This window comes from Apium graveolens, chromosome 8 (assembly GCF_009905375.1).
Source record: "Apium graveolens cultivar Ventura chromosome 8, ASM990537v1, whole genome shotgun sequence".
Classification (NCBI taxonomy): Eukaryota; Viridiplantae; Streptophyta; class Magnoliopsida; order Apiales; family Apiaceae; genus Apium; species Apium graveolens.
Window position 1 is genome coordinate 252,582,225 of NC_133654.1, and position 25,753 is coordinate 252,607,977.

Consider the following 25,753-nt stretch of genomic DNA (forward strand, 5'->3'; position numbering starts at 1 on the left):
CATTTATTTCCTTAACTTACATACATTCCATTCCATTCACCCCAACCAAACACAACCTAAGTTCCTACGACCTCGGCTTGTATTAGATAAGGTGGGTGCAATGTTGATTGGTTGACTAGAAGTTAGTGTTAAAGTATTAAATTTGTCAAAAATTGTTGCAACTGGTAGGGAAAAAGTGCAGGCAGTTAAAATTATGAACCTCTAAGCTCAAAGCAGAAATTAAGCATATAATTGACTTCTCTAAATCCATGTAAAATACGAAGCGAAAACATAGTGCCACAAATAGAGAAATGAGAAATCATGATAGCTATAATATATGATTCAGATATAATACATCAAGTGAACAGACCATTCATTTCCATGTACAAGTAATTGATTGACAGCATACAAATAATTCATATACATTAGGTAATCTTGGAGCAATTAAAGTAACCCAGTGATCTCTTAGCTAAATTGTACAATATCATCATATATCATTATATATATATATACATTATATATATATATAATGTGCAAATCTAAAATGAAAAAAAAAGTATTACCGATTGAAGAGCAAACCAATTGAAGAATGCACTAACAAAAGAGAGATAGCAAACTGAATGCCCGAATCGAATCGTGTATAGAAATTCAGATAGTGTCCGGAGAAGAGCCCAAACTCAGTTTCTGTATTCTTCGTGACTTCGTTCACTCGCCTTGAGGTGTTGTTATTTTGATCTCGTCAGATAACTCTCAAATATCAAAATGTTTCCTGAAACTAGCACGATAAACTAATCCGATCCAACTGATATCTAATCTGAAATTCTCAGAATTCAAAATTTTAAATTTGGATTTCAACTGTATCGATACCCCATCTTTATAATTTTTTATTTCAAAATCAGCTTCCATGTAAGAGGTACTTTGTATATATTTATAAAAAAAACTAATTTGTGATAAAATACTACTCCCACCGTCCCATTAAATTCTCTACATCACTTTTTGGTCTCATTAAATTCTCTACATCACTTTTTGGTCTCATTAAATTTTCTACATCACTTTTTTCCCATGCTTTTCAATGCTCGTTTAAAGTATAACTCTATTATATTTTTTTTAAAAAAAATTCTGTATAAAAAAATTTTGTTAAAACTTTTATTAAAAAAAATAGAAAAAAAACATTACGAAACTATATTTTATAAAAATCTCGAAATACGTGTAAATAGTAAATGTAAATAAATCAATGGGACGGAGTTAGTAACTATTATCTTTTTAACATGTCTTAGATATTACTCATCATGTCAACCCGCAATATAATGTGTTTAACTACTTATTAGTTAATGTATTTTAATTTTTGCTATCATATAAATTAATAGTGTTTGTATGTATAAATAATATTAAATTTGACTACATTATTCGTAATTTTGAATACCCGAAAAATACCCGATACGATCCGAAACCCGACGGATTTAGATTTGGATAACCCGAAAAAATTTGGATTCGGATATGGATTTTACAATATCCGACCGAAACCGACCCGTTTCCATACCTACCCGGAAACTAAAAATTTTCTTAAGAAACTATCAAAATTACTAACTTCTCTAATTTTTTTTGCGATTTTATTATATTCTGATTTGATTTTTTTTAAAATACGGAATTAACCAAAATTAAGGAGACATTCAACATTTGAATCGAGTTTTTTTGTTGCATGAGATTGCATAAAGTTGCACTCGTCGAAACTTGCATCTATTTGAATCAAATTGCAAAAAAAACGTATTTTTCCACAAAACATTTGAAAGATAGTATTTTTTTCAAATAAAAAGGATTTTTTTAATATTTTTAAAACAATTATAGTATTTTTGCAAAAATATTTTTTATCTTGGTAATTTTTCAAAAAGCCCTATTTTCTTTTGTTAAATTTGACACATTTTTCTACTATAAAATGAAAAGGAATTTTAATACTTTAAATAATATATTTAAATTTTTTTTAAAAGTAGTTACCATGTATTTTATTTAAATAAGATAAAATAATTATAAAATAAAATTGACTCACAATTAAACCAACAATAGAATTATAAATTGATACATAAATAATTAATAAAATCAAGAAAAATTACTAAATACTTTTCTAAGTTTGTTTGCAATTTTAGCATCTTTTGAAAAAAAAATGTAAATATAGGGTTGCAACAAAAAAACAACCACATATGCAACTTCTCTGTCCTTAAATTGTTTCTTGTTGTAAATGTTACATTTTGTAACGTGTTGTAAAATCGTATTTTTGAAAAAAAAAATAAAAAATCATATTTTTGCAAATACAAAATCAAAAAAATCGTATTTTTGAAAAAAAGTGTGGTGGGGTACTTTACACGGACTATTATACTAGTTGAATATTATATAGAGCGGACAATTTGGTACACGACACGAAACGACACGAAAAATACGGATATGGGTTTTAATTTTTGGTACACGAATGTACACGAACACGAAATTACACGATAGATTTAGTGTCTGATATGTGTTTCAATTTAGGTATACGAAAGTACACGAAATTACACGAGATAAATATATTTATAAATAAATATATATAACACATGCATATATTTATGTATATAATATAATTATAATATAAATATTTACAAGTTTTTATAGAATACTATGTAAAAATATATATTTATATATACACTGTCCATGTCCATGTTTCATTAAATTATACATTAAAATAGATTTTTTTATATATTTTATGTAGATATATATATTATATTAATTTTTTATTTAATATACACGGAAAGAACACGGAAAGTACACGACACGATTCGAATTGGATATGAGTTTCACATATGGGTACACGAAATCATTTCGGGTCGGATATGTGTTTCATGTTTACGTACACGAAACACGAAAGTACACGACACGAAAGTACACGACACGACCCGATTGCCCGCTCTAATATTATATGATCCATTACAAATAAATATATTTTCTTAAATATAAAATTTTATCTTTATTACATTATAAATTTTGAATTTATTTATTTAAAAATGTTTAAACAAACGGTCAAGCTCTTTCTTGTGGAAATGATTATATGCAAAAATTTGAGCACACAAGCATGCAAGTACTCTACTAATCTCTTAGCCTCCGTAACTAGTAATATTCCAGAGATTCAAAGAAGATTAGATTTATAGAATGTGCATTGCATAATTATCGATATTTACAAGTTTTTTTAGATGTAAGTAATTATGGATAGAAGAATGATCAATGTGAGCTCTGAACTGTGTTTTTGTAGGCTTTAACAGATCAGTTAGGTGCTAATGCGTTCAGAAGCATTATCCCATTTATTGTGTGACCAACGTTATCAAAACTCTACAGAAGTGGATAAGTCTTTCATCAGATTTACTTGGTTTTAGTTTTGTAATTATCTTAAACTTAAGGTTTGTAAACTTGTATAAATACAACAGGAAAACACTGTTGTAAAGGGTAACAAAAGTATCACAGTATCATTAATATTTCAGCTTCTCTTTTTTTAATCTATTAGAGCATCTCGAAGGAAGAGTACCTGTTAGCAATAATATCTACATGACAACCCTAATTTTAAAAATATAGATAATATGTAAAAAAAACAGTACTCCAAGGGCCTGTTAGGTAAAATTTTGTACACCTTCCCGCTAGAACATCTGGCTTCATCAAATATATATAATTAAGGTTTGAGATTTTAGAATTGAGTGGAGTTTTACAAAAAAATTATATTTATATATATATAATAATTACATTTAATATATATAAATAATTACTAATTTAATTTTATATTTTAACTTTATGTAATATTAATTGTAAAAATTTAATATCAAAAAGTTGTAAAAAAATCATGTTAACCAATTTTATTAATTAATTATATAATTTTTTATTGTACATTTTTATATAAAAAAACTATTAAAAATTACTTGGATAAAAAAATTAGTTAAATATTTTATAATATATAAAAGTAATGTTTGTTAACTAATTTTTTTCATGATTTATATATTATAATAACATCAGTAAATATTTTTATTTTATACATATATATATTATTTCCACTTATATTTAAGTTAAAAAAATATTTTTTATTAATAATTTCTTACCAACTCTTTTTGATAAAACATAACTGTTAAAATTTGAAAATAACAATAAAAACTGTTTTTTGAATATAACTAATCATTATAGCTAATACCACTGAAGCAGAATTCCTTACAGGTTCATCAATTTTTACATAATATCTATTTTCTACTAATATAGCTAATGAATATAGCTACTCCCGTTGGAGATGCTCTTATGGTATCAGAGCTATAAAGCTTAATTGCAGTTGATCCTCTCTCTCTTTTTTTTTCTTTTTTTTCTCTTTTTTTTATTACTATCCTTATTTACTGCCTATCTCCTTGTCTCATTCACAATTATGTCTCGTACCGATAAAACTCCAGTGATTGTCACATCCTCTTATGAAATTATTCTGGTGAATGCCCCTACGCATTTTCCGACGACCTTATCACAGAAAAACTTTGCAGTATGGCGCACACAGGTTATTTCGTCTCTCACCGGTCTGGGTCTTCTAGATTATATTGATGGCACCATATCTGCACCTCCACCGTCTCTGCAAGATGACAAACCAAATCCAGCCTTTAAAGCCTGGAATCAACAGGATAAATACATACTTAGTGCTCTACTGGGAAGCTGTCATGAGACTATACAACCCTTGATTTCTACTGCTAACACAGATAAATAAATGTGGGATCAACTGGTCACTCTGTTTGCAAACAAATCTCGTTCCCGCATTATGTCACTCAAAACTCATCTCATGAATAATCCGTGCAACTCTCGAACCATGTCTGATTACCTTCGTGATATACGCATTATAGCGGATGAATTGGCAATAGCTGGACAACCTGTACCTGATGATGACCTTGTTATCCTTACTTTATCTGGTCTGGGAGATGAATTTCGAAATATTAAATATGCTTTATCTGTTCGTGAGACCCCAATAACATTTAATACCTTGCACGAGCAGTTGATAGATTATGAAAGGGGGATCACATTAAAATCTCCAGAACCAGCTGTTGTCACGGCTAATTACACTCAAAAAGCCTCAACCTTTAATCGCAATACAACTTTTGTGTAACGAGGACGAGGCAATTATCATCACAGTTTCTCAAATCGATACCAACAAGCGCCCTCTCATCGACAACATGGGACCTCACAAGGTGTTGCCTCTGGAAATCGATCTTATTGTCGTTTCTGTCAACGCCCAGGACATGATACAAAAGTGTGTCGGCAACTATCTCATTTTCTTCGAGACAATGGCATCCAGACTGCATCACAAGCATCAAATGCCTCGCCAACAGTTAATGCTACGCTGGTTCACACTTCTCATCCTCAGCAATGGTTATTTGACACTGGAGCTTCTCATCACATCACCAGCGATCCATCTAATTTGACTACATACTCAGATTACGCGGGTCCAGAAGAAATTGTTCTTGGAAATGGTTCAGGTTTGCCAATTACACACACAGGCACCTCACATTTAAATGCATCTGGAAAATCACTCGGTCTTTCTAATGTGCTTTGTGTTCCCTCTCTAAATACAAACCTTGTCTCTATAGCAAAATTTTGTCAAACTAATCATGTTTCTGTTGAATTCTTTCCATCTCAGTTCCTCGCTACGGGGGCTACTCTACTTCACGGGGAGAACAAAAATGATGTGTAGTACGTACCACATCAGCCCATTTCCCAAATTCATGCTACCAAATGCTCTAGTCTTATTTCATGGCATCACCGTCTCGGTCATCCTCATACCAAGACTCTTAAGTTCATTTTAGATTCAAATAATCTTGTTGCTAGTGTTCCTTCACAACTTTCCTTTAGTTGTAATTCTTGTCTTTGTAATAAAAGCAAAAAACTCCCTTTTGGAATTTCATCTATGTCAAGTCCAAACCACTTGAGTTAATTATTTCAGATGTTTGGGGACCAACGATTACTTCTTTTGACGGGTATCGCTTTTATGTCATATTTATTGATCACTTTACTCGATATATTTGGCTCTATCCGATTAAACATAAATCTGATGTGAAAAATACATTTATTCCATTCAAGAACGTTGTTGAAAAGTATTCCCAGTTACCAATTATCTCTTTGTATTCAGATAATGGAGGCGAATATATTGCCTTAAAATCGTTCCTAAGAGATAATGGAATTTCTCATTTCACATCTCCCCCACATACTCCGGAACATAATAGTTTTACTGAAAGAAGGCATGGACATATAGTGCAAACTGCTCGTACACTCTTACATCATGCAAATATTGCTTTAAAATATTGGTCATGTGCTTTTGAAACAGCAGTGTACTTAATAAATAGAATGCCCTCAAAATTGGCACCAGTCTCTCCACTTGAACTTTTTTTTCGTAAAAAGCCCAATTATAGTAAACTTAAAATCTTTGGATGTACTTGCTATCCATGGCTAAGACCGTACTAAACCTCCAAATTACATCCTAATTCTACTCCATGTATATTCTTGGGTTATTCTACTTCAAAATCAGCCTATAGATGTCTTGACCTTTCTGCCAATCGATTATATTATTCCCGTCATGTGCGTTTTGTGGAAAATCAATTTCCATTTCAGGTTTCCCCCCTGCAGTACTCCCCGGCTCCTGTAAATGTGGATCCTCCAGGTAATCATGCTCACTCTTTATTGCTTTCTTCACGTTTAAAAATGTCAATTTTGTCTCAGGCACCAGCTTTGACTCCTCCCACTCCCCACAATCATTTGTCTCCAACAAATAATAGTGACTCACTTGTTCAATCTCCGTCTCACTCACCTCTTGCTCCGGATTCGCCCGCTTCAAATTCAACGTCTCAGTTGACCGCATCATCAACCAACACAAGTTCCTCCACCTGAACTAGTCCACCTGTGCCTACATCTTCTGCTGACACAACTTCTTCCACATCACGTGAGTCCCAAATTCCCAAAAATCATCGTCCTAATCGCACCCGTTTGCCCAACCCCAAGTATTATAATTCTTCGTTTGTAAATCACACAACTTTACACCCTGTAGCTTCTTCTCTTGAACACACTTGTGTTACTCAAGCCCTAAAAGAACCTCAGTGGAGGCAAGCTATGTCCTCTGAATTTGATGCCTTAGTTCAGAATGGTACATGGGATCTTGTTCCAAGAACTAATCAGAATGTTCTCTCATGCAAATGGGTTTTTCGAATTAAAAGAAATCCTGATGGTTCTATCCATAAATATAAAGCCCGGCTTGTTGCGAAAGACTTTCAACAAAGACCCGAGATTGATTTTTCTGAAACTTTTAGCCCTGTAACTAAACCAGCCACAATTCGTATCATTTTAAGTCTTGCGCTCACACATGGTTGGCCTTTGAGACAACTGGACATCAATAATGCTTTCCTAAATGGAAGCTTAGATGACGCAGTTTATATGGTACAACCTCCAAGATTTTTACATCCAAACATGATATAGTCCTAACCGGAAAATCTATGTCATTTATAAATACATTTGTATCTCAGCTGGACAAAACTTTCTCCCTGAAAGACTTGGGGACTTGAATCATTTTTTGGGTGTTGAAGTGATTTCTTTAGTTTATGGTCTTTTTTTATATCAGGCAAAACATATCTCTGATTTACTCATTCAACATAAATTAGACGGCGCCAAAGAGACTGTAACTCCAATGGCATCATCAATATCACTTATTTTAGAAGATGGCAGCAAGAAGATTGATCCAACTCCATATAGACAACTTGTTGGCGGCCTTCAATATCTTTGTATCACCAGGCCTGATATATGCTACGCTGTTAATCGCTTGTCCCAGTATATGCACGCACCATCAGAAAATCACTGGTATGCTCTTAAGCGAGTGCTACGCTATTTAAAAGGTACAATGTTTTAGTTTTGTAATTATCTTAAACTTAAGGTTTGTAAACTTGTATAAATACAACAGGAAAACACTGTTGTAAAGGGTAACAAAAGTATCACAGTATCATTAATATTTCAGCTTCTCTTTCTTTAATCTATGAGGCTTCACTGTGTGTTTAAGTTGCATTCTTCCCGGGATCCGGCTGACAATATTATGCTCTGAAGTATGAAGATTGAAGCCGGTTCAAGTTCATGCTGGCTGCTGCAAATCTATAAACAACTTTCTGTTTTTGCTTTTTAAGATGTAATATTTGTGAAGACTTTAACTTTTTAAGTACCTACTTGATCCTTAAATGTTAGACTATGAATGGACCACAAGATGATCTATGACTGCTCTGCATTTGTATGAATCTTGATATTCAGCTGAGTTCAGATGATTATGGTTATACACCAACAAGTTTAAGATACTTAGCTTATCGTACTTAAACTTATATTAAAAACGAAATATTGAAAGATCTTATATTTGTGATACTTGGAGCACAATGAGATTTTTGTTTTCTTTTCACTAGTCACATTCACCACTATCTTATAAATTGCTCAATTATACTGTCCAGTATAGAAGTAAATTTTGTTTTAATTTGTGAAAGAATCGACACTATTTTCCTTCAATTCTTTGCTTGTTGAAGGAAGTACATTAGAAGTGTTAAGATGGTGTAGATGGCAACTTCTTATTGGCCAAAAAATGCTTGACTAGTTGGAGGGCTTGTTTGGGTTTGAAAGTTGGAACTTGATGACCAGCTCCTCTTACTGTCACAAACATCAGTCCTTCATACTCTACTGTCCATCCACCAACCTATACAAACATACATTATTAATTTTTTGTACATAAATTATTAGTATATGACATTGTAAAGCTATGTATATTAAATTAAAAAAATTGGATAATTACCTCATGACTGCTGTACCAAGGACTCCAATCTTGAACTGTCTTAAGTCCTAGTTTTTTCAGAGTTAGCCTTGTTGATGTTACTGGTATTCTTCCATCAGTATCTCCGCTGCACCATTATTATCCCCAACTTATATATTAACTCTAACTGTGACAATGTGATCCATTGCATGAACTTATTTCCGATCATTGCACGAAAATAAATACTAGAACTTGTGTTGAAAACGATAAGTTACATGTTGGAATAATCTTAAATTTAGTTATTAATTATTTGTTTATTTAATTATTAGATATTTAGCAATGATTAATTATTAGAGAAAAATATTATTTTAGAATTGTTTAGTAGTGGGGTAGTGGAGTTATGGAGTAAATTATGGACATGTAATTTACCCATTAATTAGTAGTGGTTAGTTTTAGTAATAGTTAGTTTTAATATGTTTGTAAAGCCTATATAATGGCTAGTTTACCTTGAGTTTTAGAAGAGAAAAAGAAAACAAAAAATATAGCAGTACAAGTTCTCTGCAAAATGTAGGTGTCTTTTTTCTCTAAGTTTTTTCAACATGGCATCAGAGCTATATGTTCTAGGGCTTGTGAGACTTTTATAAAAATACATACATTTATATATATATATATATATTAAGTATTTATGTGTGATTTCAAATGGAATTAAAAATTTCTCCATATATATTTAGTGAAGTATCAAGATGAAATGATAGGTGGAAAAGAAAAGAAAAGCAAGAGATCAATGAGGGAGGAAGAAATTGGAGGAAAAAATGAGGGACTGCTATTAGCTAAAGCTTCATCCTCAAAAGGCACAGGTAACAAAGTTCAATGCAACCATTGTCATAAGATGGGACATGAAGAAAAAGACTGCTGGTACAAAGGAAAGCCACAATGCTACAAATGCAAAAAATATGGGCATCTGGCGAAGAATTGTAGATTTCAGAATGATGAAGAAAGGATGGCACAATTGATCGAGGGAGAACCACTCCTTTAGAGTTGTGGAGAGAAAGTGTTTCAAAGTGTTTTTGGAGAGAAAGTGCTCCAAAGTGTTTTTGATGAGATAGTGCATCAAAATTGATGGTGGTGAGAAGTGCATCACAGGCGAAGAGAAAGTGCTTCGTAAATTTAAGATTATGGGGTGAATGTTGGAATAATCTTAAATTTAGTTATTAATTATTTGTTTATTTAATTATTAGATATTTAGCAATGATTAATTATTAGAGAAAAATATTATTTTAGAATTGTTTAGTAGTGGGGTAGTGGAGTTATGGAGTAAATTATGGACATGTAATTTACCCATTAATTAGTAGTGGTTAGTTTTAGTAATAGTTAGTTTTAATATGTTTGTAAAGCCTATATAATGGCTAGTTTACCTTGAGTTTTAAAAGAGAAAAAGAAAACAAAAAATATAGCAGTACAAGTTCTCTGCAAAATGTAGGTGTCTTTTTTCTCTAAGTTTTTTCAACATTACAAGCCAACAGGGGTGAAATTTTTTTGTCTATATTTTGAAGTAGTGTATGTTGTTAGAATTTCAGCTTATTAATGGTAACAGGGCTATAAGTAATTTTTGTTTACCTAAAAACCCAAACGCGAATCCCTCCATTCACGAGCTTTCGGATGACTGGTAGCATGGAGGCTGGTGCCTCTTTCCAGAATGTTATGGTATCACTGCATATCATATAATACTGAGAATTATACATTTATATACCTTGGTTTTCTAGAACTTAGTTCTTTAGTTCACATTAAGGATATTTAATATCGAGGATGGGAAGGTCAGTCACGAATGTAGGTAGGTTTAGTTGTACCTGCAGTGAGTCCATGGATAAGACATTTTGGTGACATTAGCATGAAGTGCCTTCTGAACATCAGGTCTATTTAGATACACTTCTGTATACTCTGATAGGCAAGGATCATAACCAGCTGGCTTCTGGTGCCATCCTTTCTGCAATAACAATCAAGATTCGATAAGAATCTTATAAAAAATACTTCTATTATTTGTGATGCATTCTTGATACAAACAAATTGTCTGCACACTACGTTACACCAGATGTTTTATGGATACAGGCAATACAAAACTCACCTGCTTAGAGAATAAACGAGGAGCAATGCCACGGATCCCTGTAAATTTCCTAGTACTGCTGGTGGCATTATCAAAGCATGTTGGAGCGTACAAGCTGTACATGTCTATGATTTTGTAAACATCAAAATATTTTCCAATGGCGGTGTCACAAGCATCTGTTGTATTTTCATTACTGAAGTTGCATTCAAGCTTGATTTCGTCGTATAGGTGATCAGATATTACAGCATGGTCCCATGCATAATCTACCATTCCTTTCTGATCAGTTTCATCGTCCATCAATGCATTCCCAATCTGCAATTTAATAACAATTTCTAATTAGCATTCTGACAGTATTAAGTTAATGTCACTAAATGTCGTGATTCATTCATTTTACTGAACAAATTTTTAGTACAATAGTGGAGAATCAAGACAATTCATGGAAAAAGTAGTAATTAGAGATATGATCACCATGAAGCCCTTGAAGTTTATGTATTCTTTCTTAGGGACATGCATGTTCTTATCAAATATGACTTCAGAAAGTTGGGGAACATAGTGACCTGTGAAACAAAAGTAATCAAATATATATATGTTTGAATATGGATCGATTCCTATGTATATGTTTACCTTATTTGTTGTGAATGAGCATACCTGCATAACTCTCTCCTGAAATGTAGAAATCATGGGACTTGTACTGGGGAAACCTTTTAAACCAATTCACTAGAAATGTATACGAGTCCGTGGCTGATAAATAGAAAAATGGCAGAATGTATCATTTTTAGGCACTGAAAAAGTATCAGGCAAGCCTTCGCTTAGAATTTATTAGTTCATATGCTATAATGTATGTACTAGTGTGTGCTCAGACGCTCACCTGTAATTTCATCGCCTAGCTCTTTAATATCACTACTGGTATTTGTGTAAGAAAATCCAACTCCAACCGGAGCTTCTAGGAACAACAAATTTGCCGCTGTAGAAAGTAAACAAGCATTGCATGTTAAGCCATATTTTCACAAATTACTGAACAAAACTATAGTGAAGATCATTATTGGCGTGTGATGATCAAGTGTCTAGGGTCTACTCTGCTGATGTGCAAGACTTGTCCACTTGGTACTACCAATACGGCACTACTAAATACTACACAATAATGTATCTGAAAATAATTTATCGAATACAACTGTTGCTCAATATCAATATTAGACTCTTTGCAGCAACACTCTATATGCAGAAAATACACGAGTGTCAACTTGTGTAAAAGTGGCCGTGTCGTTTCTTCCAACTCATATCAGAGCACACAAGTGGGAATTAGAAAGAAATGGCAGTATTATCTATCTATCTATACCTAAGTTATGTATGTAAATGGAAACTATACCTTTATTCCACGCGTTTTTGTTGAATTTTAGCTCTGGTTTGCCTTTCTGAGAGAGGAAAGGACCCAATTCCTCTGCTGCTCCATATCCTATTGATGAACATCCAGGCCCTGAAATTCACCAAATTCCTTCTTTTTACACAACTTTATAACATTATTCCTTAAATTCTACTTCCCTATCATGACACATTTTAAATAATGTACTTTGTTTTCTTATGATTATCGCAAAGTGGTCACAATGTAATTGGAGGGGACCCTTGTTCAATTATCTTGTTTGAGAAAATTGAAGGTTGGGGACCTGTTTTATAGCTAGTGCCTGTATCTAGAATACTAGATTCCTATAAACAAGTCCACTCATTTTAAGGAATTAACCATTCATGGATAATGACAATACTGTGAATTCCTTATAGCTAATGGGCAACAACTCAAACCTAACAATTTGATTTTCTGGGATCTAATGTGAATACAGTAAGGTATCCAAGTTTGTGTACATCTAAAACGATAACGATGAACAATTATGGTCTACTAACAGAGCTCGGTTAGAACGTGGTCTCGGATTCAAGCCCCCTCCCCCCATAATTGTTTGTCAGTTGTATTTGTGGCCTCTGATTGTCCACTCATACGAGTGAGGGGGAGTCTTAAACATTAATATTATGATCGCCTACTAATGACCGCACGCAACATTTACGTCTGTAATATGTTCATGCAGGAATGCTTGATAGTTAAAAAAAATACAATCCCCCAAGTATGCATTCTTTGTTGTTCTGTTTTTCTGAACACTCTGTCAATATTGAAAACCAGAACAGTTTGTTTAGCTAGAATGATGACATGTATTCCAACAATCACATACACTAGACAGTCATTACGCAATGGATTAGTTGGTTAGAAATACATCACAAAGTTCGTGTGTTGCAACAATCTACAAGACTCATGTAATGTAACAACATAAATTAGACAAGATGTGTAGGTTGTTGGTTCACAACTTGCACCTTTTTCAGAAAGATGACAAAATGCAAAACCGCTCCCACCAGCATAATTACAGTGCTATAACATCAATGATAATATGGTTTAACTTCCTTATTTTATTGCAAGGTCAACTAATCATTCCAAGCTCATTACATTAGTTTAAACTCCAAGTACAGTTGTACAATGAGGTAAATTTTAGAATTGAGAAGTTTTCAATTTTGCAGAATGATTATTACTTTAGAGAGTTAGGCCCTGTTTAGATTGTTGGAAGCACTCGATAAAATTTAAATGATGGCAATAAATTTATGTTCTTCGATATGATCATATCATTTATAAAAATAGGCCAATGATCACATATAACTATAATGCCTAAAAAGGAATCGTGAACTTTCAAGATGATAACACTACATGTAAAACGGAACCGAGAAGAGAAGAGAAAAGAAAGGGAACACGAGGAATTAAAAGAAATGAGTCGTAAGTAAGTACCTCCATTAAGCCAAAGAAGAAGAGGCTTGTTTTCAGGGGACTCTGTAGCTTCGAAAAACCAATAAAACAGTGCCCTTCCATGGCTTTCATTAACCGTAACATACCCTGAATACTGCTTAAAACTCACCTGAGGCTGCCCCGGAAGCTCGATAATCCGGTCAGCTTCCTGTGCAGCTCTCACTTGATAACTTATGTCACTAATTTGATGCCTGGAGAATGCAACTCCAGCTAAAGTCAGCACCACAAAAAAATAAACCCAACTATACATCAACCTAAAGACAGCCATTTAGAAAACTCTCACTTTGTCCCCTCTACAGCTTCAACTTGTGTGGTATATATATGTACAAAAAACACAAGTAGTGACAGATAAGAAGTATGTGTACACTAATAATGCAGTTTACTAGTATGTACAGAATGTATGCATGTAAATGCGCAGCAATGTACAGCAGTAGACTTGTTCTGATAAGGGTCTGTTTGGAGATTTTTATGTATGATTTTGTTGCTTAGAGCAAAGGCAAATAGAAAAGGTTGATTAATTAAAAATAAAAACGATTATTAATAGTTGACTAAGAAAGAGTGTAACTATACATGCTAGAAGCTAGCTGGTCAAATATATTGCTTTGAAATGCAATTAGTCTTTTTCAGTTGAGAAGGATCCATAATATCGCATCTTCATACGGTACAATATTTGATTTGTTGTTTGTAATTTACAGAATCATTTGGACATATGTTTGTCCTCTGTACAAGGGAATTCGGCTTCTAGATTGGTCATACGGCTTATTATATTTATCAATTAATTATTTGTAATTTTCTTTTGTTAATCCGATATTCGGGCTGATTTCCGCGCACCTGTACTAATCTTGAATTAATGCTAGCATACTCGTAATTATCCATTACGACAATTCACTTGCTTCCGTACTTTTTAGTTAATTCAAACTTGTGAATTTTAAATTGTAAACTTTTAAAGTCACACCCTGATGGATAAATATTTGTAAATAATTTTTAACAAAATTTTATTTTTGTTATTTGTCTATCAATTTCTAACATTCACCTTGTTTCGAGTGAAAGTTATTGCTTCTTTTTATATAGAATAGTTTCGATCCGATACAAGAACAGATCAAATTAAATTAAAATCATGACCCTAATTTTTATCAAGAATTGCGGTGATCTATTTGCTAAGATTATTAGCATACATGTTATATTTAATTTTGCATAATCACTTTAACTGTTTATTTGAGAGTCATCTTAGATATTTCAAAAATTTTGCAAGACGTGACATTACAAATGATAGAATTTAATTTATGAACGCATATGTATATATATATATATATGTGTGTGTGTTTGTGGCTAGTCTAAATAAAAACCAATTTTAAAATATAAACTAGAAATCAAATATTTTTTTTAAATTATTTCGAAATATATCATATGCAAATCGATCGTTGAAAGATGGAGAAAAATACAGTGAAGTCGGATTATAAAAAAAAACTTACCGTTTGAGGGAAAAATCAAATTAAAAACGGATGGAGAAAGCTGAAATTGTGTGCGGGAGGGTGCAGATTAGTTGGGGGTGTGGTGCTTTTAGGGGTGACCATTAGATTATATTGATATAGTGGCTTAGATTAGTTTCTAGTTTCCATTTTAATTTTAATTTCTATTTGATCATGTATATATATATATAGATATATATATACATAATGTGCGGTGATTATATTATTATCAGAAAAATAATCATATATATTGTCAATCTTTTCGTTATCGAAGCTAGGGATGGGCACTGACTCTGGTCCGACCAATCCCGCCCTGATCCCCGCACTGAAAGTGGTGGGGATTCGGGGATTTTTGCGGGTACGGGCTGAGGAATGGGGACGATTTCGGAAAAAAAATCGGTGAACGGGCCGAGGACGGTTTTTTATGTCTACCCGGCCCGATCCCCGTCCCCCGTCCGATTTTTTCCTGCTCTACGATATATTTATATATTCTTATTTATCTTCAAGAAATATGTAAGTTCTACGAATAATTTGCATTTTCTCTGTTGTTAAAGATGTTTTTAAATACTATCTTTTTCAAACTATAAGATGAGAGTGAAATATTACAAATGTAATTTAATTTTACATAAATATTTCATGTATAAAAAGACAAAATTATTAGAATTTCCAGTTTAATATTTTGTTTTGCTACTTATATATATATATATTGCATGAAAAAATTTATTTAATATAAATTTTGATTTAAATAAAATATCCCCGATTATTCGTGAAGATCCCCTTTCCCCGTTTGGGCCGGGAACGAGAAATGATATATAGTCCCGACGAGGAATGAACCAAGGACGGGGATTAGGTTTAAAACCGCGGGCCGAAAGCGGAAATAATACTATCCGGCCGTGTAGAGACCCGACCCCATCCCTAATGAAGGGATAAGAAATTTGTTTTTTTATAATCTTAGGCAACCGGATAATTAATCCTTGAAAGGGATTTATTTGTCTTTAGGGTTAGAACGTGGGCTTTGAGCATGACAACCCGATTACACACAGATGTGGGTCAAGTCAACTGCTTAATCAACCATTCACTAATCACTATCACCAATAATTTCACCCACCTAATTGCACATTCCCCTTGCCTGTTTTCTTGACTTATTTCTTTTGTTCACAATTTGAAATCTTATTTGGGGACATGCATGGATGATATTATTAACTTATTATTGCAGAAAAGTTCAAAAAAATATAAGAAAACAAAAAAAAGGATTGGATATTTTGACCATCCAAAATACTAAAATAGTGAAAGAAAGACAAAATAAATAATGACCCATTGTCCTCACTCTTTTGTAGGCATGTCTTAACATGATATAATTCTAATATTTTAGTAGTGAAATTTTACTTTATTTATATTTTTATTAGTCCATTTAGAAATATTCTATAGGCATTATTTTTTAGTTTCAAAATTTGTATTTTATGTTCATGAAAATATGTGAAAAATTGAGAAATTGGATTGCTTTTTAAATAATAAGATTACATTCTAGTAAAAATTATTTAGTTAAAAATTCGAATATTTGTCCAGCTTTAATTTTTTGAGCTTTCAAAAAAAAATATGTTATAATAATCGAGTTTATCAGTATGATTATAAATTTTAATGTATATTCATCAGGAAATAAAACAAAAAAAAATGCTAAATTACCCAAATTAAATATAAAAATGGTTCTAAATATCAAGCCACAATACTAATTCATTATGATGCAATTTTGTACCTATGTAGGGCACCAATTAAAATAGTGTATAGTACCTAGATCAAATACACCACCTAATTTTGAAAAAAATTGACTACTCAAAAAAGTTTCACAATCTGTTGATGTTCTCAGTAGTCAGTACTCGCACTTTGCGTATTAATGGACTAACTAAAATGATTGGACTGTTTTACAGATTGGCCCCAATAGATGAGTTATATTTACACCCCTTGTATGTTTTATGTTATGTTTTGGTTAACATAGTCCGCTTCCTGGTGGACCAACGGCCCGTCTGGGTTAACTTAGTTTGTAGCAGTTATGTTAAGACTAGATTGCACAAAACTGCCGGTGCATTAATATTTTTGCACTTTATTGGCCCATATTTAAAATCCAGCATTTGAGTGACTTAACAAAAAATGCACGCTTAAATAATGGGCGGTCATATATGCACACCCAAATTTATTGTTGCACGCCCTAATTTTTAGTATTACGAAACTAACTTCAAGCATTCGATGAATACTTTGAAGTTTTCATTTGCTCCTATAGTGACATATGTCTTTCCGTATATCTTTCTGTCTTTTATTATACAGACTTTTTATGTTTATTTTTTACTTTTTTATTTTTCTAATTTATATATATATTAATTCTCTTAAATATATCTTTTATTTTATATTATATTATACGTAAAAAAGTTACTCTCTCCGTTCTCCTCATTTTTTTACGGAAAGGGTGTCTGACACGAATTTTAAGATGCATAAAAAATAAAGTTAAATAACTTACTTTTTACGATTTTATGATTTTAAATAAAAATTAAATGTTTAAATTTTTATTCAAAAAAATAAAATTTTAAAAAGAAGTTATGTAACTATATTTTATGTACGCTTTAAAATGTGCGATGAACATTTTTTTGGAATGTAAAGAAATGAGAGATACGAAGAAATTACTATATTAATGTAACCATACAAGTCAAGATTGTCAAACAAATAATTCGGATACGGAGATATGCCTATGTTCGTGTCCATATTCATAATTGTCGGATTCAGATACATATAATATCTACTTTATTTCGAATACATATAATATTCGTCTTTTCTCCGATACGAATGCAAATTTTTTGGACGGATATCAGATTTTTTGAATATTTTTAATGGCCCAACCTTATTAACGATGATTTCAGAATATTTTTTTCGGAATAAACTGAAATAATATTTTTATCTATGTACAAGTCATGAATATTGAGATCTCTTTATTCTCAAAAGATTTCATTTTATTAATACAACGTCATTCATTTCAATTTGTATTTACTCTAAATATAATAATAATATTAGAAATCGGTAATTTTAATTTATTTAAATCAACAGTTATTCTTGAATTATCTTTATCAATTATATTGATTTGGACACAAAATATTAATTTCTAAAAAATAATAGCTCTAGGTATTTATATCAATAATAAATTTATAATAATAGTGATTAAAATGCTAATTAAAATGCAGGCACCAGGCTGAAGCAAAATAACAATGAATCGACAAAGAGTTAGAATGGAAGGAGGAGAAATAAGGGTATTATGGTCAAAGTAATTGATTTAGGGTGTGCAACCATCGATTGGGGTGTGCATTTATCACTGCCCTAAATAATTTTCGTCAAGCTCCATTAAATAAAAAGCTACCGTTAGTTTAGATCCGCAATTATAGAGGTATATTTATTTTTTCTGGTCCTAAATATATACATATATATATCATATATCATATATAGAGATGTATATTTTTTGCTATACTCCGATGATGAATTGTTACCGATGTGAAACTCGTGTTTTTCGAGACCAAACACAAAGTACAACCTCAATTAGAATTTATCGATCTCCTCTTAAACACAGAAAGAGAAACATGGTTGCAAATTTCATAACCAACCCACCTCACTTCTTTGTCTGAAATCTTATCTAAAAAATCATTCAATACCCACTCCAAAAAAATCACTTCAATTGCTTGAAATCATGAGATTTCGATATCTAGAATAGAAGCAAGTTTGGTTGCTAGAATTAATTAGCAGATAAATATTTCGATATGGAGTATTGAGAGTGATAATATAGGTAGAAATTTAGGTGAGTATCTGATAATGTACTCTAGAAGAATGAATATGAGTAGGAGTGGGTTGGTTAAAAAAATTTAGCGAAAAGGAAAGAGTTGGTTGCATTGAGGTTGGAACTAGGGATTGTCGTGGAGGAGGCGGAAAATGTGTTTGTGATGGTATTGATTGATATTGTGGAAGAGTCTGAGGGGTTGGAATTAAAGGGAAAGTTAGAATGACGAATATGAGATGAGTCGTGGGCGTGTGAGTTGTTGATTCTGGTTGTAGTGTCGGTTGAGGAGAGGGGAGTAGGGGAGGTTGTGGGTTGGGAGGAGTTTGAAGGAACGGGCCGTGGAAATAAAAGGGGATGTTGGGGGTGGATGTAACATCCCACATCGATAAAAATAAGAGTATTTGATCCCTTAATAGATACAAGTAAATAACTAATATATGTCAAATCGCTAGCTTTTTCGGATTAACATGTGGTGGGTTGTTGGGTCCGGTATGCAGTCAGTTGTGAACTTGAATGTTATAAATGATATCAGAGCTCTATCCGGCCGGAAGTGCAGAGTCACTAACCGGGTTCCGTTTGTGTGTTTGTGAGATCGACGTCCTATAAGAGGGGGTGTTTGTAAAATTCCACATCGATAAGAATAAGAGTGTTTGAGGCCTTAATAGATACAAGTAAATAACTAATACATACCAAATCTCTAGCTTTTTCGGACTGAAATGTGGTGGGTTGTTGGGTCTGGTATGCCTTCGGTTGTGGGCTTGAATGTTATAGTGAAGGAGAGAGTGAAGTTTGTGCATGAAAGGCTTCTATATTTTGCAAATTGTGTGTGATTTTGGGTTGAGGGATAGGTTTGAGGAGTATGATTTTGGAGTTTGGAGGGAGGAAGAATATGGCTAAGATTGTTGCTGCTTTGGGATTCACGGGGAGAAAATGAATGATATTATTGATGAGTTGGTAAAGAGTGAAAAGGAGGTTGAAGTTGTGTATTTTGCTACCGAGTTTGGTTTAACTGAGCAGTTTGCTCTATTTTCTTTTCTCAAGTCTCATCTCAAAAATAGAAGGAAAAAATATTAATGTTGTATCAAAGAACGGAAAGTACAGTGCAGCTGTAGTGGAAGAGGCCAACAACCTAGAGATAATTGCAACTAAAACTATTATAAAATATTTACATTAAGTGAATATATATTTTTTAGATAATTGTAAACATATGTTATTTACTTGTTTGAAGCTGAAGTGATTGTTAATGAGACTGTTGGACCAATTTACCCTTGATTAACTAACGGCGTTACTATCCATTTGACAGAAGTCATTTAGGTAACTATTATTTTTATTAAGCCACCAAAGTGCTGGAGTTCAAATGTGGGCTAACAAAGTATAAAAAAAGTAATTTACGGGCCACTATCTACAATTTACTCTTATGTTAAATACATAAGTTAAATTTTCTAATCAATTGTATGTGTTTAGTTTGTTTTTTCTTGAAAAGTGCCAAGTATTCGGTTAGTCCCTCCGTCCCACCCAATTGTATAAATCGAGTTCGGACATGGAGATTAAGAATTATAATTTATTAAAAAAATTAATAAGAAAAATGGAAAGTGGGTAAAGTTGTGAGATCAATCAATATTTAAGTACAAAATAAGTGTAAGGTAATAAAGTAGCGGATATAGTTAATTTTTATTATTTTGAAATGTATAGAATGAGAGGACAACCAAAAAGGAAAATGTATAAAATTTAATGGAAAAATTTTGGGAGCGTATAAAAATTGAATGAAACATATAGAGTAGGTAAGTGTTAACCAATCAACAATCAACAATCAACTAAATTATACTATGTTTTTCTTATAATAATATAATATAGATAATTAAAAAAAATAGGTCTAGCACTCATTCCACAAATCTTTAACTAAACAACTTATAACCTGTCAAATTTCATAAAATTCATTTATAACATGTTTTAAAAAATATATATTCTATTAATTCAATCAATTTTAAGATGTGATTTCCCAAAATAAAATTTAATCATAAAATAAAATTTAACTAATCTGATAGTTAAATCAATTTTATACTTATATAAAGGAAAATAAGAAGGCGTATATATGACGTCTCTCAAATCGCCTCATTGTATTTTTTGAATTTTCTCAATTTTTTGAATTAAAAAAATATCAAAAACTTTAATTACCTTCTATTCTCCTAACAATATTATCATTGTTAGTAATATTCTCCTAATATTTCTCCACTTTTTTCTTAACTTACCATCATAATATTCCAATAAAACTTCTCATTTTTATTTAAATCACCTTAATCAACATACTTACGTAAGAGTAAAACGGAAGCGTTTATGTGGCGTCTTAATAAATATAAAAAATTACCGTTACCTTATATATTCCTATCTTCCTCCACTTTCTTTATAAATCAATTTACCTTCATAATATTCTCCTAAAATTTCTATTTTCTCTTAAAATCAACTTACCGTCTAAATATTCTCATAAACTTTATTTCTTAATATATTGTACTAACATTTCTCATCCTAAGTTTTATAATATTATAAAATTGATTACATATGAATAAATAATATAGTTTTTATTTTTAGTGTGTGCCCTAAATACAACACTATTATGTTTATGTTATGAGATATTTAGATTATTAATTATGATTCCATGGATTATTCTTTGAAAATTTATTATATCTTTATTTTCTGCGACAAAATGTTAGATTAATAAATGTCCTTGGAATATGATATGTAAATCTATATCTCTAAGTACGTGACTTAGAAATGAGATTATGAGAATAGTATTGATATTCCTAAAAGTCCCTAATCAAGTATTATTGTTAAGGGACGATAATAAATACATTGAGACCAATGTTTGTTGACTGATGATCACATCTCATTGATCATAGGTATGGTGATACTAAAGTAAAAAACACAGGCACATATATTAGATACATGGTGCTGGATTGACCCATTGTGAGATACTATATGTTTATAGTATCATACGTTAATCTCACAGTGATAAGAATGTATTGGTCCTTTGACCTGAAGTCATTATATTTTTATACTAGAATTAATACACTTTGATATTATTAAAAGTTATCCTTGATCGGGTAATAATAAAAGTAGATATTATGAATCGTATGATAAATATGAATGATCTCGATGAGATTTAGCCCTCCTATAAGTGATATTTTTTGCCTCTTGATTGAGTAAGACTATAAAATACATGGTCGTGCTCAAATACTGATTTGTTTAATAGTTTACTCATTGATCAAGTAAACAAAGATTAAATGTTAACAGAGGATGACACAATGCATGCCTCGTGTTTGATCTATAATATAAGGCTAAAGGGATTATATTACATTGTACATTATCCACGAAAGGTTTAATTGAATCACCAATTATTATTATTACTAGGGGAGCAATGATGTATTACTAGATGACACTCAATGTTTATAATTTTATTATTAGAAAGTAAAATTATTGCCAATGTAATAATAACCTAAAGAGTCACACACAAAGAATATTTAAAAGGGAGTGTTATTTAAATTATGAATTTAAATATTTTATTATTATTAATTTGAATTTAATAATTATATTAATTAAGTGAGACTTGATTAATTATATATATTAGAATTTTAATTTAATAGTAATAAAAAATCCGAAATCATAATGGGTTTTTAGAAGCCCATTAGGTTTAGGGTTAAGTCTTGTTATCTCTCTCCCCTATATAAACATGTATATTTTTAGGGTTGTTGGTTATATTTCTCATTTTTTAAGGAAAAAACCTAGCAGCTCTACGTTTTAGAGAGGCTAGAGAGAGAGAGAGAGAGAGAGAGAGAGAGAGAGAATCTATTCGGCTAGTACCGGCTCCGGTGATCGTTGGACGATCGTACGTTCGTGTGGATATCTTTGGAGAGCAGATATTTGCAAGGAGGGCTGTTGTGCTTCATCAAGATGAGGACTTCCATTACTATCATACGGAAAGCTTTATTAAGGTATATGATCTTATTCTCCATAATTATTCAATCATAATACATAGATCCTGCTGTAGGGTTCAAATTTTTTTGTTTTATGGAGCTTTTCTGTTGCATTTTGTGCTCGAATCCCTAACATTTATGATATTAGATTTATGAATTTTTAGAGAGCGGCTAATTAGAGTAAACATGTTTAACAAGAAAACGATTTTATAGAATTCAATATTTATTATACTTATTTATTCAAAATTTAAGAATAAACAAGTGCAAGTAAGAAATGTAAACAAGTACGAACATTATTTTAGAAGGCTGCTGCGAATATCGTCTCAATCTATTTTTTTAAACTTCTCAATTTTTAATTATTAAATAGAAAAAAATAGTTACCTAATATTTTCATAAACTTTCCTCTTAATTCAATTTACCATCTTATTATTCTCTTCAAGTTTCTCAACCATATTAATAAATTTCCTCTTAATTCAATATAAAATCTTATCATCTCCTAAAGTTACATAATATTCTCATAAACTTTCCCCTAAATTTATTAGAGCATCTCCAATGTTATAAAACCCTTAGCTAAATTAATTTATATGGTATCTAGATGTCAAGTATGTGGTAATTTTAGATAATATGTTAAAATAATTGTACCCTAACCTTGTATGCCCTTAACAAAAATTATAGACAATCATTTTTTGTTGACTATATTTGTCCAACCAAAAAAGCCCTTAGGTATAATTTTAAATAATCAAAATATAGATAATATCAATGGAGCATATATCAAACCCCTTTACTAAAATTTTATAAAATGATGATAGCCAACCATTATAGCCAATCATTTTACATTTTAGCATTGGAGATGCTCTTATTCTCTAAAACTTTCTCTTCAAATCAAAAAATACTTCAATTACCTTTCAAAGATTTACTAATAGTGGAAAACTAAAAAAAATATTTTAATATTTTTCCAAAATTTTCTTTTCAAGTAAAAAAATTAAAATAATATTGCATAATTAGTCAAAAAAATAATTATAAAGTCATGTTTATGGATCAATACATCAAAATATAAAATTATGAAACATGAAACTTATTATTGGAGAAGAGTACATCCGTATCGAGAGTAGTTACAACAATGATGAGCCGCACACTTTCATCTTTTCATGTATATTTATATGTCTAAGTATATATTTGTGTAAATGTTGTTTCATAATTAAAGTCTTAAGGTATGATTATTTTTAATTGTATAGTATGATTGAAGTTGTAAATATACTAATATTTGTGTTTTGTGATTTGTGTTTGAGCTTACAAGTCCAAGGGGTCTGGTATTAGGGTTCATTGTAAGATACTTTTGTTCGACAAATTAAGATTATTGTTCATTTTTTAGGTTTGTTTTAATATCGTTGAATATAAACACGCAGGTCAATCAAATTGATGGATGTCGGTGGTAAGACGCTAATATATTATGAAATTTTTCTTGAAGTTTAATATAGTACTATAAATGAGAAAAAGTTATGATACATAATATTATAAATATATATATACTTATTTATTTATATACGATTTGTTCGATTTTTACGGTCATAGGATGTTAAGAACCGGACTGAACCGAGAATCGAAATATTTGAAAAATTAAAAATTAAACCGGATCTAAATTAGTAATGATCCAAACCGAAACTACAATTTAGATTCGATTCAGTTCCCCGTTCTAAACCAAAAAATGCTCATTCTAGAAACAAGAACTATGTTTAGACTAAACAACATTTTTCGAATGACATCCGAATCTCATTTTTACAGTTACCAGAATAAAGCTATCTGCACTTCATATCTATATAAGAATTATGAAGTACAACACCAAATACGAAAATAAATTAGTATATCATTATTAGAAAAGATTATTTCCAACTATAAAATCGTCTTTATTTTTTCTTTCTTTTTGACAAATATGAGTTAGCGTCTTACAAATAAATAAATTTTATTTCTCTCCATATCCATGTGAGAGTTTTGTTTTCCTCTCTGTATTTGTAAGAGATTAAGAATATTGTGGGAGTTTTAGGTCGTGATCATTATGGCGAATGAAGAAGATATTGGGCAACGTATGTAGAGTCTAGCAATTGAAGAGGAGGAAAATGAAGTTTTTATGTTAGAAGGGGACATTGATGAGAGCGTGAACAGATATGAACTCTGTCTTGTAGGGAAATTGCTTATTAAAAAAAATATCGATACCATAGCTATGAAGTCTAAAATCGCAGATTTGTGGAGACCTACGATGGGACTAAATGTTAAGGATCTTGAATCTGGCATATATCCTTTTCAATTCTATAGGAAAAAAGATATACAATGGGTTAAAAAGGAGGGCCTTGGTCCTTTAATAATGCGATGTTAGCCCCGGAGAAGGTAGCAGTAGGTGAAAATCCAATACAAATAAAACCATGGTTCCTGAACATATGGATTCAACTATATAACCTCCCAGTGGGGTACATGATGGAAGAAGTGGGTAAGCAGCTTGGAATTTTTTTTGGAGAGTTCCTGAAGTCCGACACAAAAAATAAAACATCAATTTAGAGGGATTGTATGAGGGTGAGAATCATAATTGATGTACGAAATCCACTAAAAAGGAAGAAGAAAATAGTCAAGAAGGATGAGGAAGTAGTTGTAGTTGAGTGCATATATAAAAGATTGGGTGAGTTCTGTTTTTTGTGCGGGTTGGTTAGTCATATGGATAGATTTTGCAGGAGCCATATTGATAGGGGAGATGAGGAGGTGGTAAAAGATTGGGTAAGATGGCTCAGAGCAACGCCGCGTAGGGTGGCATG

The 25,753-nt window shown here is 31.5% G+C and overlaps 1 protein-coding gene across 1 annotated transcript; it reads right to left on the reverse strand.

Moving 5' to 3' along the window:
• Positions 1–8,371: 8,371 nt before the first annotated feature.
• On the reverse strand, positions 8,372–14,145 carry LOC141678226 (serine carboxypeptidase-like 34). The gene is made up of 10 exons (XM_074484488.1): positions 13,690–14,145; positions 12,241–12,348; positions 11,743–11,838; positions 11,523–11,615; positions 11,343–11,431; positions 10,896–11,186; positions 10,621–10,757; positions 10,391–10,483; positions 8,816–8,921; positions 8,372–8,719 (listed from the first exon to the last, which is right to left on the reverse strand). The coding sequence occupies exons 1-10, from the start codon at positions 13,973–13,975 to the stop codon at positions 8,570–8,572; spliced, it is 1,449 nt and encodes a 482-aa protein (XP_074340589.1). The 5' UTR covers positions 13,976–14,145; the 3' UTR covers positions 8,372–8,569.
• Between the last annotated feature and the right edge of the window lie 11,608 nt (positions 14,146–25,753).